The sequence below is a fragment of the Moschus berezovskii genome, chromosome 5 (genome assembly GCF_049115385.1).
Source record: "Moschus berezovskii isolate FMDL1 chromosome 5, NW_MosBer_1.0, whole genome shotgun sequence".
In the NCBI taxonomy this organism is placed as follows: Eukaryota; Metazoa; Chordata; class Mammalia; order Artiodactyla; family Moschidae; genus Moschus; species Moschus berezovskii.
The window spans coordinates 125,664,935-125,679,351 of record NC_142464.1 but is presented as its reverse complement, the minus strand read 5'-3'; the positions used below and the strand labels follow the sequence as shown (position 1 = coordinate 125,679,351).

Genomic DNA, 14,417 nt, shown 5'->3' with positions numbered 1-14,417 from the left:
TTACCAGATGACTCAGAAGTTCTACTCCTAGGTATCTATCCAGGAGAAATGAAAACATGTTTCCATATAAGGTTTTGTACATGAATGTTCAGAGCAGTATTATTCATAACAGTCAAAAAGTGGAAACAACCCAAATATACATCAACATCATGATAAAGGGATAAATAAATGGAATATGGAATATTATTTGTTTGTTTATACCTCCTCCAATATTATATATATATCTATACACATATATATAGAATACATTATTCCACAGAAAGGAATATTATTCAGCCACGAAAAAGAATGCAGTATTGATACGTGCTTCACCGTGGAAGCACCTTGAAAACATTATGTTCAGTGAAAGAAGAGAGTCACACAAGGCCACACTCTGTATGACTCCATGCATGTGGACTGTCCAGAAAGGACGAACGTGTAGAGGCAGAACGCAGACGAATGCTTTCCATGGGGGGGAAGGGTGAGGACTGACTCCCAGGGGTGGGGCTTCCCTTTAAGGAATGCAGATGTTCTGGAACTAGACAGTGATGGTTGCCAAACCTTGTGAATGTACTGAAACCCACTCAATTGTATGCTTTAAAAAGGTGCATTTTATGGCATGAGAATTATATCACAATTTTAAAGAGTACAGAGGACACACTAGGGAGAAAAGCCTTTCCCTGGAAGCTGGGAAGGGCGCCAGCTCTGGGACTCAGCAGCACCGGGGCGACCTGGCCTCTGAGAGCCGCTGAGCTGGGGGTGGGCAGGAGAGGCGGGCAGGGTCTGAGCCTGCTCTTGCTGACTGTGGACCTTGGGACAACTGCATCCTCAAGAAAGGTGCTCATTGCCTTGGATGGGAGGAGTTCCGGGCTTCAGACTGAAAGAAGAAAAGCCTAAGCAGGCAAAACGAAAAAGCAAGAACGAGCCGGCAGTAAGAAGGAACAGGAGTTAAGTGCAGGCTTGTTTTGCCCCAAACAGCAGCTGAGGGTGCAGGGGGGCCAACACTGGGGTCACCACCAGGCTGCCTGCAGGCCCTGGGCTCTGTCTTCTCCGACCGACACTCGGCTGGAGGGCACGCGTGACTTTCACTTTTGATTTTCCGATATTTCTGGTACATTCCTCAGCAATCGATGCCCCTTCTGGAGCTGAAGAACAACCACCTCTTTCATACTTAGGAGACGCCTGGCATCCTAGCTATCTACTCTTTTCAAAAAGATTAACTACTAGAGAAAAACATAATTTCTTATTGAAAATAGGTTTGGACCAACTTCAGGTTTTTAAAATCATGCCTGCATTCCTGTGGATCTGATACTGTTATGAGCGCGTATATCTTACCACTGTGAAGTCAGGGTGGAAAATACATCATCTCTCTCAGATTCCTGGAATAACTTCAAAAGTTCTGGGTCCCCAGATAAGTGTGCGAGAATGCGCAATTCGATCTGCGAGAAGTCTGTCGGATAGAGCTCTGCGTTAATTCAGAGCCTGCCCACACACGCCTCATTGTTGCCGCCCAGCCCAGGCGACCTCAATCTCCCCTCCCCACGGGGAATCAAGGTCGGCACGCCCACCTCCCACCTGCCAGGCCCCTGTTGGCCACCCCTGGGGCTAAGAGTCCATGAGACCTCTTCCGTAAGGCTGGCAAGGCCTCCAAGGGGCCGCACTCGTTGATCGAGTCATCAGAACATCAAAGGCTCAGAAAGGGCTCTCTCTGTGCCAGGCTGTGTGCCCAGGGTATGCCAGTGAACAAGACAGGCGACGGCCCCTTCCTGTGCAGAGCTTCTACTCAAGGAGAGGGAGACGGTTTGGGTGACTTACTCGGTGTGTTAGAAGGCGAGCAGTGAAACGGGGAAGGCAGAGGGAGAGGAGGAGCTTCCAGAGTGAGTGTGTGTAGGGAGGTTGCTGCTGTGACGTGTCATCACGAAAGGGACGAGGTAGCAGAGGCAAGGGGGCAGGAGGAGGGAGCAGCACCACACCTGGGCAGAAGGCTCCATGCAGGGCTGGAGACGGGGCTGAGGGCAGAGGGACCAGCGTGGCTGTAGCGGATGGGAAGGGGTGCCAGGGGGATGGGACAGAAGCGGGGCGGGGTGGCCTTGGGGGGGCCTGGCAGGGAATCTGGGCTCTGGAAGCAGTCACGTGAAGAAGCCCAGGAGGCAGAGCTGTTCCTGTCTACTGTGCATAAGAAACCTCGGCTTCATATAAATATCTGCCTCGGGGTTTACCTTAAAGAATGAGCTCTGTAAGCACCTTTGGATTATTCAATTTCTAAACAGTTGAACATGTGAAACACATAACGTGGGCTCCAGTGACACGGTGTGTCTACCGAGGCCTGCGCGTACCTGCTGCCAGGAAGGTGTGGCCTTCGGATGAAACAAACGCTGTCCTTGGGGAGATGGTGAGTTCGTCCTCTTCACCTGAATCATTATGAGTTCAAGAGCACTTGGTGAACTGACTGTGAGCTGATTCATAGCTATTCCTCACACAAAGTTATTTTAGTATTACTCGGAAGTCAGAAGAGTATTTTTCTTAATGCAATTTTAAAACATCATAAGACTGCTGAAAGCAAACTAGATTTTCTGCTGTTAAAATTTCCTGTGCTGTCTGAAATTCTTAGTGAAGAAAAGGTCAAACACTGACCCTCTGCACCTCACCGATATGAGGCCTCCTTCGGGGAAGGTCTCCCCTTGGAATGTATGGTGAAGGGCTGGCAGAGGCCAGGTTGCTGCCTGCCTCCAGGAGCCCTGTACAGCGACGTGCCTGCTAGAAGGACTGCTCATGGCACTTCACTGTTTGGAGTTCCCAAAGCCAAGGGGGCAGGGGTTTACTGGGAATGGGCCACAGAACCCGACTTTGCTCAGACTTGACCTTTCCTTTTCTGGAAATGTCATCACCCGCATGGCAGTGGAGTGGATCGAGAGGAAGAAGAGCGTTACTAGGCTTTTACAAACGTCTCCAGTAGTTTTCAGGCCTTAATAAAAGCCAGCTCCTCATCTGTCTGTTTCTTCTTTGTTGGAAGCTGGTGGGGGAGAGGTGGTGGGAGGGCAGCCGTTCCCCTGTTGTAATTATCATCTATTTTCACTTAGAAGCCACTGGAGGGGAGGGGCCATGCCACTTTAGTGGAGTTTTATTTCTCAGTGTATATTTAAATCCTGGTCACGCAAATACAGAGGAGAACTTCAGGAAAGAAAAGCAGTTACTTAGATAAAAAAAACAATTACAAACATTTCTAGGCTTTTAAAAAAATGTTACTCAAGATTTTTGTGAAGTAAAAAGAAATGTGTTACCTTTAAAACTTTGAGGTTTAGCTATCCGAATTGGGTGCTTGGAGATACCTTGGATATTCTGCGAATAATAAAGGGGAAACTGCTTTAGCTGAAATATTTTCTCTTAATCTGAATCATTTAACAGTATTTAAAACGTGTTACATTTAAAATATATATATTTTTATTGGAGAAGGAAATGACAACCCACTCTAGTATTCTTGCCTAGAAAAGTCCATGGACAGAGGAGCCCGGTGGGCTGCAGTCCATGGGGTTATATGACTGAACACACACGCGTAAGGAGGGTGGAGGGAGATGGGTTGGTAGCAGTAAACTGGAAGAACTCAGAATATATTTATTTGGCTGTCCCAGGTCTTAGTTGAGGCAGTTGAACTCTCAGGGACGGCATCTGGGATCTAGTTCCCTGACCAGGGATGGAACCTGGGCTCCCTGCATTGGGAGCTCAGAGTCTTTGTCACTGGACCACCAGGGAAGCCCCTAAACTGTGTCATTTTATTAAACACTAACAAAATAACTAACGCCAATGTATTATGCATATGTGTATCAATACTCAATACAACTAATACTGAAACACAGTTTTGGCAGGTAGACCAAAGTATCAACATAAAGTCAATATACAAAAATCAACTCTTCGTTTACATACTGCCAAGGAATAATTGGACACTGAAATTAAATAAACAATGCCATTTATATTAGTAACAGCACCCCCAAAACATTTAGGTATAAACTTGTATGTTGAAAACTACAGAATCCTGATAAAAGAAAATTAATAGTCCTAAATAAATGGAAAGATATACCATGTTCATGGATTAGAACATTCAACATTAATATGCCAATGATTCCCAAGTTGATCTATAAATTCAATACAATCCTAATTAAAATATCAGCAGTATTTTTCTTAGCTATCAAGAAGCTAATTCTATAAATTTTGGATCATAAATATAAATGTAAAATGCAAAACTCTAAAACTTTTAGAGGAAAATTTAAGAGAAAATCTTTGTAATCTTGCATTAGACAAAGAATTCTTAGACATACCCCTTCAGCATGGTCCATAAAGAAAATAATGAAAAACTGGACTCCATCAAACCTACTTCTGTTTTTTGCAACTCACGTTGGATTCAAAACATATAAAGAACTCTCAGACTTCCCTGGTGATTCAGCGGCTAAGACACTGCTGTCCCATGAAGGGGTCATAGGTTCAATCCCTGTTCAGGGAACTAGATTCCACATGCCACATAGTACGGCCAAAAAAAAGGAACTCTCAAAAAAAGTTAGCAATGAAAGGTACTTCCAGAATGGCAGAGTGAGGAGCTTGCCAACTCATTCTATGAAGTGTTATCCTGATGCTAAAACCAGGTACCAAATACAACATCCTCCATAAACAGACACAAGGATCCTCGATCAATATTAGCACACTGAAACTAGCAACACTCAAAAAGGGTGTTGTACACAGCCAACAGGGATTTATCTCAGAAAGGCAAAAAAAAAAAAAAAATGTAATACACCAGATCAGTAGAATAAAGGACAAAAACACATCATCACCACAACAGGACATGAGCATTCAACAGAAGTCCAACACCCTTTCATATTAAAACATTTCAGTTTTCTAGGAAGAGGCTTTTCTCAAGTTAATAGAAGAACATCTACAAAATGAACTCACTCTGAGTAATGTCAGGGTCTGTAGTTGTATAACACAGAATATGTTCTCTAACTACTAGCATGTCAAACTAGGATCAGACCAGAATGTAACTAACGTGCTCGGCTAAAAGCTCTTGGTTAGCACAGCTGAGTGTCAGCTCATTCGACAAGCAAGGACTCGGCTCCTAAAATCATTTCCTCTTCCACGGCCCATAAAACATCAGCTTAATGAAAGTTGCTTTACCAATGGAAAGAGGGATAAAGAAGCTTATTTGCCCTGAGAAAGCAGAAATGTGATTACCTTTAGATAAAGATAAAGGAAACTTTTTAATAATTAAATGCTATTTTCTGTGTTTTACTGCTGCTGCTGCTGCTGCTGCTAAGTCACTTCAGTCGTGTCCGACTCTGTGCGACCCCATAGACAGAAGCCCGCCAGGCTCCCCCGTCCCTGGGATTCTCCAGGCAAGAACACTGGAGTGGGTTGCCATTTCCTTCTCCAATGTGTGAAAGTGAAAAGTGAAAGTGAAGTCGCTCAGTCGTGTCTGACCCTTAGCGACCCCATGGACTGCAGCCTACCAGGCTCCTCCATCCATGGGATTTTCCAGGCAAGAGTACTGGAGTGGCTTGCCATTGCCTTCTCTGTGTTTTACAATATAACAAATCATCAAATAACAGTGAGTGGTGTCTGACTCTTTGTGACCCCATGGACTGCAGCGTGCTAGGCTCCTCTGTCCACAGGATTCTCCAGGCAAGAACACTGGAGCGGGTTGCATTTCCTACCCCTGGGGATCTTCCCGACCAGGGAACGAATCTGGGTCTTTCATTTCCGCACTAGTAGGCGGATGCTTTACCACTGCACCACTTTGGAAGCCCCATAAAAATAACAGAAACTTCACTAAATATCTAACCTATATAGCACACTATGTAACACTTTCTAGTCTGAGCATTTTATGGAGAGTTAAAATGTATATTTTGTCCTTTGATCATATGACAGAATGCATGCTAAGAAGGGGCTTGAAGGGTTTGGCTTTTTCTCCCCCTACCACGGCTGATAGACGTGAGCTCAATTCCCAGGCAACTTTCACTCATCTCAAATGACGTCTTCTTTTCTGTTGTTACACGGAAGCCACTCTTCCCATGGTGAGCAGAAGGAGGCTCTGGCATCTGACTCTGGCAAAGAACCTCAACCCTTGAACACCGTCTTTCACTGTCAAGTTGCAGGGAAAGAAGAGTTGAAGGCTTAGTTCCCTTAAGTTAATCTTAAAACAAGCCAGATAAAAATGGTGTTCACGCTGACTGGAGACCAGAGGAATGTACAATCACCAAATAAGAAAAAATAAATTACTTTCAATCAGAATTGCTTTTATGAAGTGTCCCAAATATGTCTAGAGTTAAGTTATTAAAACTGAATCAGCTGTTAAAGATAGAACCAGAATATTTTGATGGAGAACACAAAAAACTCTATAAAATCTTCTATCAAGGTAAATGTTTGTTTTTTTTTAAATAAAAGTAACCATTTTATTTTAGAACAGTCTTACAGAAAAGTTAGGAACATAGTATAGGCCCCTCACTCCTTTCCTATATTGCTAGCATCTTACGTTTTTAGGGTATTTGACACAATTAAGAAACCAGCATCAATACATCATTACTGATTCCATACTTTATTTCGATCTCACCAGTTTTCACCTGAAGTCCCTTTCTGCCCCAAGACCCTACCCAGGACCCCACATCATGTTCAGTCATCAGGTCTCCTTAGGCTCCTTGGCTGCGGCAGCTTCCCAGACTTTATTTTTTATGACCTTGTTCTGAGGGGCGCGGGTCAGGCAGAACATCCCCCAGTCGGGATCTGCATGTTGTTTTTCTCGCGGTTAGACCAAGGCTGTGGGACTGGGGAGGGAGGCCCCCGAGATGAGGGCCCTTCTCATGCCATCAGGTCAAGGGTACCTGTTGTCGGCGGGACCCATCACTGCTGACGTCAACCTTGCTCTGAAATGCAGTTTGCTAAGTTCTCCCCTGAACAGTTAATTTTTTATTTTCCCCCTTCTAGGCTGTTCTCTCTGAAATCGAGTTTCTGAGCACAGCCCTCACTTGTGTCTGCAGTGACAGAGATGAAGTAAGAGGGGTGGTGTCCTGAGAAAGCTGACTCCCTGGGGAGAGTGTTCACTGACCCAATGGCAACGGTACAGGCGACAGAGCCAGGGGAGGGGAGTGGAGGCCAGCCCCGACGTGCACACTGCTGGTGTGCATAGAGGCAGCGAGCTCTGCAGCAGCCAAAGGTGGACCCCGGCCAGCGAGGGGCTGCATCTCAGGATGTGCAAATCCCCTCCTTTGTTAAACTTACCATAGGTGTTTTATTACTTCTGATGCAATTGTAAACAGGATTTGTCGTTGTTGTGCACTCACTTGTGTCCGACTCTCTGTGGCCCCACGGGCTGCAGCGCGCCAGGCTTCCCTGTCCTCCACCATCTCCTGCAGCTCACTCAAACTCAGGTCCATTGAGCTGGTGAAGCTATCTCACCATCTCATCCCCTGTCGTCCCCTTCTCCTCCTGCCTTCAACCTTTCCCAGCATCAGGGTCTTTTCCAAAAGTCAGTCCTTCGCATCAGGTGGCCAAAGTATTGGAGCTTCAGCTTCGGCATCAGTCCTTCCAATGAATATTAAGGGTTGATTTCCTTTAGGAGGGACTGGTTTGGTCTCCTTGCAGGCCAAGGAATTCTCAAGAGTCTTCTCCAACACCACAGCTCGAAAGCACCAATTCTTTGGCACTCCGTCTTCTTTATGGTCCAACTCTCACATCCATACATGACCACTGGAAAAACCATAGCCTTGACTAGACGGACCTTTGCCAGCAAAGTAATATCACTGCTTTTTAATATGCTGTCTATGTTGGTCATAACTTTCCTTCCAAGGAGTGAGCGTCTTTTGATTTCCTGGCTGCAGTCACCGTCTGCAGTGATTTTGGAGCCAAAAAATGAAGTCTCAAAAAATGAAGTTTCCATTGTTTCCCCATCTATTGCCCACGAAATTATGGGACTGGATGCCATGACCTTCGTTTTCTGAATGTTGAGAAAGCTTTAAGCCAACTTTTTCACTCTCCTCTTTCAACTTCATCAAGAGGCTCTTTAGTTCCTCTTCACTTTCTGCCATAAGGGTGGTGTCATCTGCATATCTGCGGTTATTGACATTTCTCCCCACAATCTTGATTCCAGCCTGTGCTTCATCCAGCCCAGCATTTCACATGATGTACTCTGCATAGAAGTTAAATAAGCAGGGTGACAATATACAGCCTTGAAGCACTCCTTTCCCAATTTGGAACCAGTCTGCTGTTCCATGTCCGGTTCTAACTGTTGCTTTTTGAGCTGCATACAGGTTTCGCAGGAGACAGGTCAGGTGGTCTGGTATTCCCATCTCTTGATGAACTTTCCAGTTTGTTTTGATCCACACAGGCAAAGGCTTTACTGCAGTCTGAAGCAGAAGTGGATGTTCTTCCGGAACTCCCTTGCTTTTCCTGTGATCCAGCGGGCATGAGATCTGGATGCTGCTGGGTGTGCTCTTTGCCAGGGCGTCACTGCTTCCAGGCCCTCCAGGCCGACAGAACAAGGAGATATGTGTGTGTTTAAAGGTGTTTACGTGTGACCATCTGTGTCTGCATGGAGTTAAACGGGAGTCCACCCTGCTGTCTCCAACTCTGTCCACCACCACGTGGATCACTGCAGCATCCTCCCTACTCCCGCACGAGAAACCTGGCTCCCGCCATCGGTGAAAATGTCACTCTCCCGGGTCCACCGGGCCGTGGGCAGGACCAGGCCCATGAGCCTCGGGGACACTGTAGAGGGGCTGCAGCGTGCGCACACGGATGCGACCACGCCTCAGGAGGACGGTCTGGAAAGGTACCCAGACTATGGAAACTGAAAGCAAGTGGGGCTTTGCCCTCCTGTAGGGCGTAACATTCTCTGCTGTTAATGTGGGCGCTGAAATGAATGAGAACCACCTCCCAGTCCTTTGTGTGACAAACCCTGCCAGAGTCTCCAGGTTGCCAAGACCGCCTGCGGGAAGTGCCGGGGCTCTGCAGCAAGTCCCCTCCTCAGCTTCTGCCCGCTGCTCTGGAGGGGTGACGACTGGGCACTCGCCCGCATTTGTCTTCACAGTGGGCTCGGGCACGTGTAAGAAAAATACGAGAACTGATCTAGAAAAACTCAGTGCTAACAGCCCTCAGTCTACGTTCAGGCGAGGTGCAGAGGTGACATCTGAAGTCTCTCTTTTGGCATCTGTCAGCAGTTGTTTTAGCAAAAATGCCAAAAACAGGGTCCAGTTTGACCTGTGGAGGAGGCAGCCGTGCTGCTCAGGACTGCGGCTGGCGCATCGGCGCGCAGGTTCCTCACTCCAGGCAGACGCGGAGGCAACGGGAGCCCAGGCGCGGGGACCGTAGCGCCCTCGGATAATCCAGGGCGGGCCGCGGCTTCCTCTGCCCTGCTCTCCAGTGGAGCGGCTCCCGCGTCTTCCGAGCGCTGTGTGGGACGCCCGCCGGGGGCTGCTGGAGTAAATGAAGAACTGTGCTCCCCAGGACGCGCCTCCAAGGGCGAGCTTCCTTCGGTTGTCACCTCCCCCATCAGCGTTGCTCCGGAATGCTGCCTTTTCCCGTGCTTTCGGTCCGCCCCCCGCCCCTGCGTTGTGTTCTCCAGTGCTCATCACCGCCCACACCGCGACTAGTCGAGTGTATCTGCTGTCGCTCTCGGGCCCTCCACCCCCAGGCTCCGCTCGGCAGGAGCTCCGCGGTTCTGGGGAATGGGTGAGTGAGAGAGGAGAGGCAGGAAGGCAGGCGGGGGTCCAGCCTTCAGCCTGAGCCCTGGCCGCAGGTGGGCCTGAAGAGCATCGGGCTGCGGCCCAGGAGGCTGGGGGATGGAGGGGCTGAGGAGGCGGACCCCACGGGAGCTGGTGGTCCTGAGACAGGGACTGCGACTCGGTGGGTGTTTTTCTTTTTTTGAGAGGTCTGAAGGAGAGCTAAGTAAAGAGAGATGTGAGGGTCTGAGCATGTGAGTGGGCAGCTCCTGGTGGGGAAGGGGGCCCAGAGCAGGGAGGGCCGCGGGGCTGGTGAGAGCCGCAAGGAGGAGGGGCTGGGGAAGGAACCGGCCCCGCCCCCACGCCCCGCCCCCAGGGGAACAGGAGAGGGGACCGCCTGGGGAGGAAGGACGGAACCGGCCCACCAGCAGGGGGAAAAGCGCTCGGCCACCAGGGAGAGCCTGAGCCTCTGCCAAGCAGAGGAGGAGGGAGGCTGGGCCCACTGCGGCCACTCGGCATCGGGGCAGCGTGACAGGCTCCTCCCCCGGCCGGCTCTTTGGCTCTGAAGGGTCTGTTCAGCTGCAGGTCACAACCAGTGCTTTGAAAGATGAGCTTGAATGGAACAAAAAGCAGCAGTGTGCCTGGTGGTGGTACCTGCCCGTAATCACCTCCACCCGCCAGGGCCCCATGAAGGTAGGTGCGTGGAAGGGCTGTGACTTGTCCAAGGACCATGAGGCGACAGACCTTTTTATTCCAAATAAGAGTAGGGAAGTAATAAGTCACTAAAATAACAAAATACAGAGGTCTAAAAATCTCATTTGGGTTCAAATAATGGTGCAGATTTAGCCATACTTATCTAATTTATGAAAATCTTGCTAATAAATATTTTGATAGATATTTAAATGATATCAGGGCTTCCCTGATAGCTTCCCTGATAGCTCAGTTTGGTGAAGAATCCACCTGCAGTGCAGGAGACCCTGGTTCAATTCCTGAGTCAGGAAGATTTGCTGGAGAAGGGAAAGGCTACCCACTCCAGTATTCTTGGGCTTCCCTGGTGGCTCAGCTGGTAAAGAATCCGCCTGGGTTTGATCCCTGGGTTGGGAAGATCCCCTGGAGAAGGCAAGGGCTACCCACTCCAGTATTCTGGCCTGGAGAATTTCAAGGACTGTATAGTCCATGGGGTCGCAAAGAGTCGGACATGACTGAGTGCCTTTCACTTAAATGTTATCACGTGGGAGGGATATTCATAAACAAAGCTGAAAAATTCACACACCAGCAATGGAAAGAGCAAGACCAGATGATTCCAAAAGAGCCATCGTACCATCCGGTAGGCACAGATGAGCACTGGGCTTAAACACTGAACAGGGAGAGCAGGACTCTTCTTGGGCACAGTCTGAGCCTGAAGGCAAGCTCCTGAGACTCGTCACCAAATGACAGTGTGAGAGCAACTGGCACACTGGAAGGCAGACTAGACCATCTGCCACTGGAGGCAAAAAGGTAAGTAACAAGTATCCCTTTTTAGTGCATTCAAAGAGACACTGGCTCAAGTAAACTTATCTTAGGGAGTAGATTTAAAACTTGTGACCCTTATTTCTGCTAAGAACATGAAAAATACCATAATCTTGCCACATGCTTTGGGCCCCGCAGCTCTTTTTCCTTTTCCTTAGAAAACAGCACTCCGATTTTCACGAGGGTCCCCCTCCCCACGTTCCATCAGCCAGCAGAGCCTGTCCTCTGGCCATGGCGACTAGCTCAAAGATGACCAGTGGCTATTCCTGACAGAGATGCAAAGAGATGCTTGCTGAGGGCATCTGCAAAAGGTGTTTCCTCCTCCTTTCATGGAAGGGGCATGGAGAGATACTGCTCATTTCCACTGGAGAGAAACTAAGCTGGTATCCCCAAGACCTGCTACGGTGCTGAGAAAGAGAGGCTGGAGATGGGGGACAGAAACTGGACCTGCCCATATGACTTTGACTGCTAGATCAAACCTTGCCTGAAGCCAGCCCTTCCTTGAACTTCTTAAGTCAGGTATGCTGAGATTGTTGAGGTCAATTTAGTCTAATTTGCTGCCACTTGCAGCTGAAGGTATTTGAATGAATATGTGGACTAGCGGTGTTTTCATCACCAGTTTAGATGTGGGGAGAAGCACTCACTCAGCAAAGGACAAACGGTCCTCCAAGCCCAGCCTTTCTCCCTGACTTTTCTCAGTCATGCCCCTCCCACTCCAGGTGGCATCTGCGGGGAGGAGCCTACAAACCCACAGTATCAGGAAGGGGTGGGCCCTACGTCAGTAGCCTGGAGCTACCTGCCCTCACTGCTCCGGCTGATGAAGCCAGTTATCACACCACGGCCAACATCCAACGGCCCCTCCTCTGCCGACCTGGCTCTGGCCTTGGCTCTGCCTGACACTGCTGATCTGCTGAAACTCAGGTCCTGGACTTGGCCTTGGACTGTCCACTTCACAGCCCCGCCGTGACCTGTTCAGACCAGACAAATATGGTAGCCCTGCATTTCCACACCAGGGGACCTGGGACCCAGGGACCATGGACTTCCCAGCCCTCACTCAGACCCTGAGGGCCTACAGAGTCTTGGTAGGAGAGCCACTTTGGGTTCCTGCCCAAGGCTCATGCCCGGTCCTGGCCTGGAGCTCCTGGAAACACTGCTTTCTCCCAGGCTTCTGGGTCGGAAGCAAGCCTCAGCCCCATGGCTTGCAGGTTGTGTCAGCCTACCCCCCTCTGGGTTTCTCCCCCAGAGGGCCCGGCTAGGCCCTTTCGAAGGAGTTCACGGGTGCTTGCCTCCCTCTCAGCACTTCCTCCGAGGCCACGAGGAGTTCCCATGCCTCCCTGTGAAAGGGACCTGCCCGTATAGCATACTTGCATAGCTTACATTATAAATTCTGAAAAATACAGTCCTGAGTCTTGATATTTAAAGGGAAGCTTCTGAAAGGAAAAAAAAACAAAACAACCCAAACACTTTCTGACGGTCGTTCCTGACACTTCCTTATTTCCGCTGAGCACTTTCACAAGTTCCATGTTGAAAGCCAGAGCCAAACACAGACTTCTTTATTCTCAGCTGTATCCCCCTCTCCCTCTGAAGAAACAGCGGCCTCGGCCCCAAGAGGTGCTAGGAATGAAATCCACAGAAGACAGTGTTTTGAAAGCTTCCTTGTGCAAGCAAGGCTTTTGTTCCGTTACAGCTGCCAATTAGGAGACTACGCCTCCAGGAAGGCGTGTGGGTGCTCTCCTAGCCCACTGCAGGCACAGCCAGAGCCTGGATGAAGCCGGGCGGGTGAGCAGGTGGACAGAGTGAGGCAGAGCGGCTTGGGGCCACAGGGCCAAGGGCTACGAGTGTGGTCCCCGACCGAGTCCACCCAAACTGAGCACGTGCTCAATAAGTGACAGCTGGATTAACACCCAGAAAACCCCACGGTCTAACAGGATGAGGTCTCCTTTCAGAAACAAAAAGTGCACAGGCAGCCAGGCATCCAGGTGAAACTTCACCCTCACACAGACGGGCGCTTCACCAGCGCTAACTCACGGGGTGCTTCGCTGACAGCCTTCCACTCACGGTGCCCGTCTGGTTCCACGTGGAGGATACGGAGCCCTTGATCAGTTGGAAAGAATCAGTTTAGGCTCTGAGGATGCTGCACGGAGGCACCCACATGCTGAGCCCCCAGTCTCTGCCTATAGCACACAGCTCTCAGAGTGCTGTCCTGGAGAGACAGGAGCCACTGGCCCTGAGCTCCCAACCCGAGTGTCCTCGGGGTTACAGGACTCCCACACGTGGTCAGGGTGACCGAGATTCTCCCTGACTGGTGCAGAGGCTGCAGGAGGACACGGGGGCTGGCGTGCCGTGGGGGCTCAGCGTGGACCTGAGGTGGAGCTGCCCTCCCCTGACAGGCGGGGGCTGTCCCTTGCCGTGTGGGCAGCACCTCTGATCACAGACTTCTCACGTGTGAACTGAAACAACATCCCCCTCGAGGGACTGCGGAAAGGACATGCGGCAACAGGTGCAAAAGCACATGGTCGGCAGCAGAGCTTCCCGTAAGATGTTACGGTGAAATGACAACTTACGCTGTAGACCGGAACGATAACAAAATTGTGGCTCATAGGTTCAAGAACATTAGACTATCTAAAGAAATTCTAGCTGTATCTGAACTCATGTCTAAGTAACTCATATTCCCAATCACTATATATACATATGTATTTTTTTAAGCTTTAGTTACCTTTTTCATGCAAGCTAGTAATCCATCTACAAAGGTGGACTTGATCTTGTGAACCTAGATTGTAAAACAAAAATAGTCACTTTCTCTGTTTAAGTGTTTAATGAGGAACGAGCGTCAAAACCGTGTTTCTCAGCGTGCTGGGTGTGGGTCATTGCCTGTCCCCTCAGGTGACCCCAGGAGGCCCTGAAATGGCCTTGTGTGGTGCCCAGAATTAAAAACAGTGACCAACAGGGAGAGATGTCGCCCTGCTCCTTCTAATAATGCTTTTTTACGGGAAAGCTGCAAAGAGAACGGGAGAACGGGAGAGTGACCCAGGACCATCACCCAGGGTCACCGTGGTGCCTTGTTTAGTTCAGGGGCGACCGCCACCCACCCCTCAGCTGCCCGGCCCTCACAAGGACAGCAGCAGCACCCACGCTGTGGGTGACAGCAACCGCGTGTGCGTGCACAGATGCCAGGTGTGTGATGGAGAAACCAGGAGGGGCTGGAGGGTAGCTAGAAACAGGGGCGTGCTCAGC

At 49.5% G+C, this 14,417-nt stretch overlaps 1 protein-coding gene across 2 annotated transcripts in view; it reads right to left on the bottom strand.

The window, feature by feature from the left end:
• Positions 1–468: 468 nt before the first annotated feature.
• Positions 469–14,417, bottom strand: part of LOC129561553 (HAUS augmin-like complex subunit 3) — a 100,549-nt gene continuing 86,600 nt past the window's right edge. The window contains exons 13-18 of one of the 2 annotated variants that reach the window (XM_088836609.1): positions 13,900–13,953; positions 13,212–13,277; positions 3,261–3,318; positions 2,316–2,390; positions 1,315–1,429; positions 469–872 (exon numbers count right to left, since the gene is read on the bottom strand). In XM_088836609.1, coding sequence (XP_088692735.1) covers positions 821–872; positions 1,315–1,429; positions 2,316–2,390; positions 3,261–3,318; positions 13,212–13,277; positions 13,900–13,953 — 420 coding nt within the window. In that variant the 3' untranslated portion in view covers positions 469–820. Of the gene's footprint in view, positions 873–1,314; positions 1,430–2,315; positions 2,391–3,260; positions 3,319–10,487; positions 13,278–13,899; positions 13,954–14,417 lie in introns of those variants that run through there. The other variant, XM_088836607.1, reaches the window with a different exon arrangement.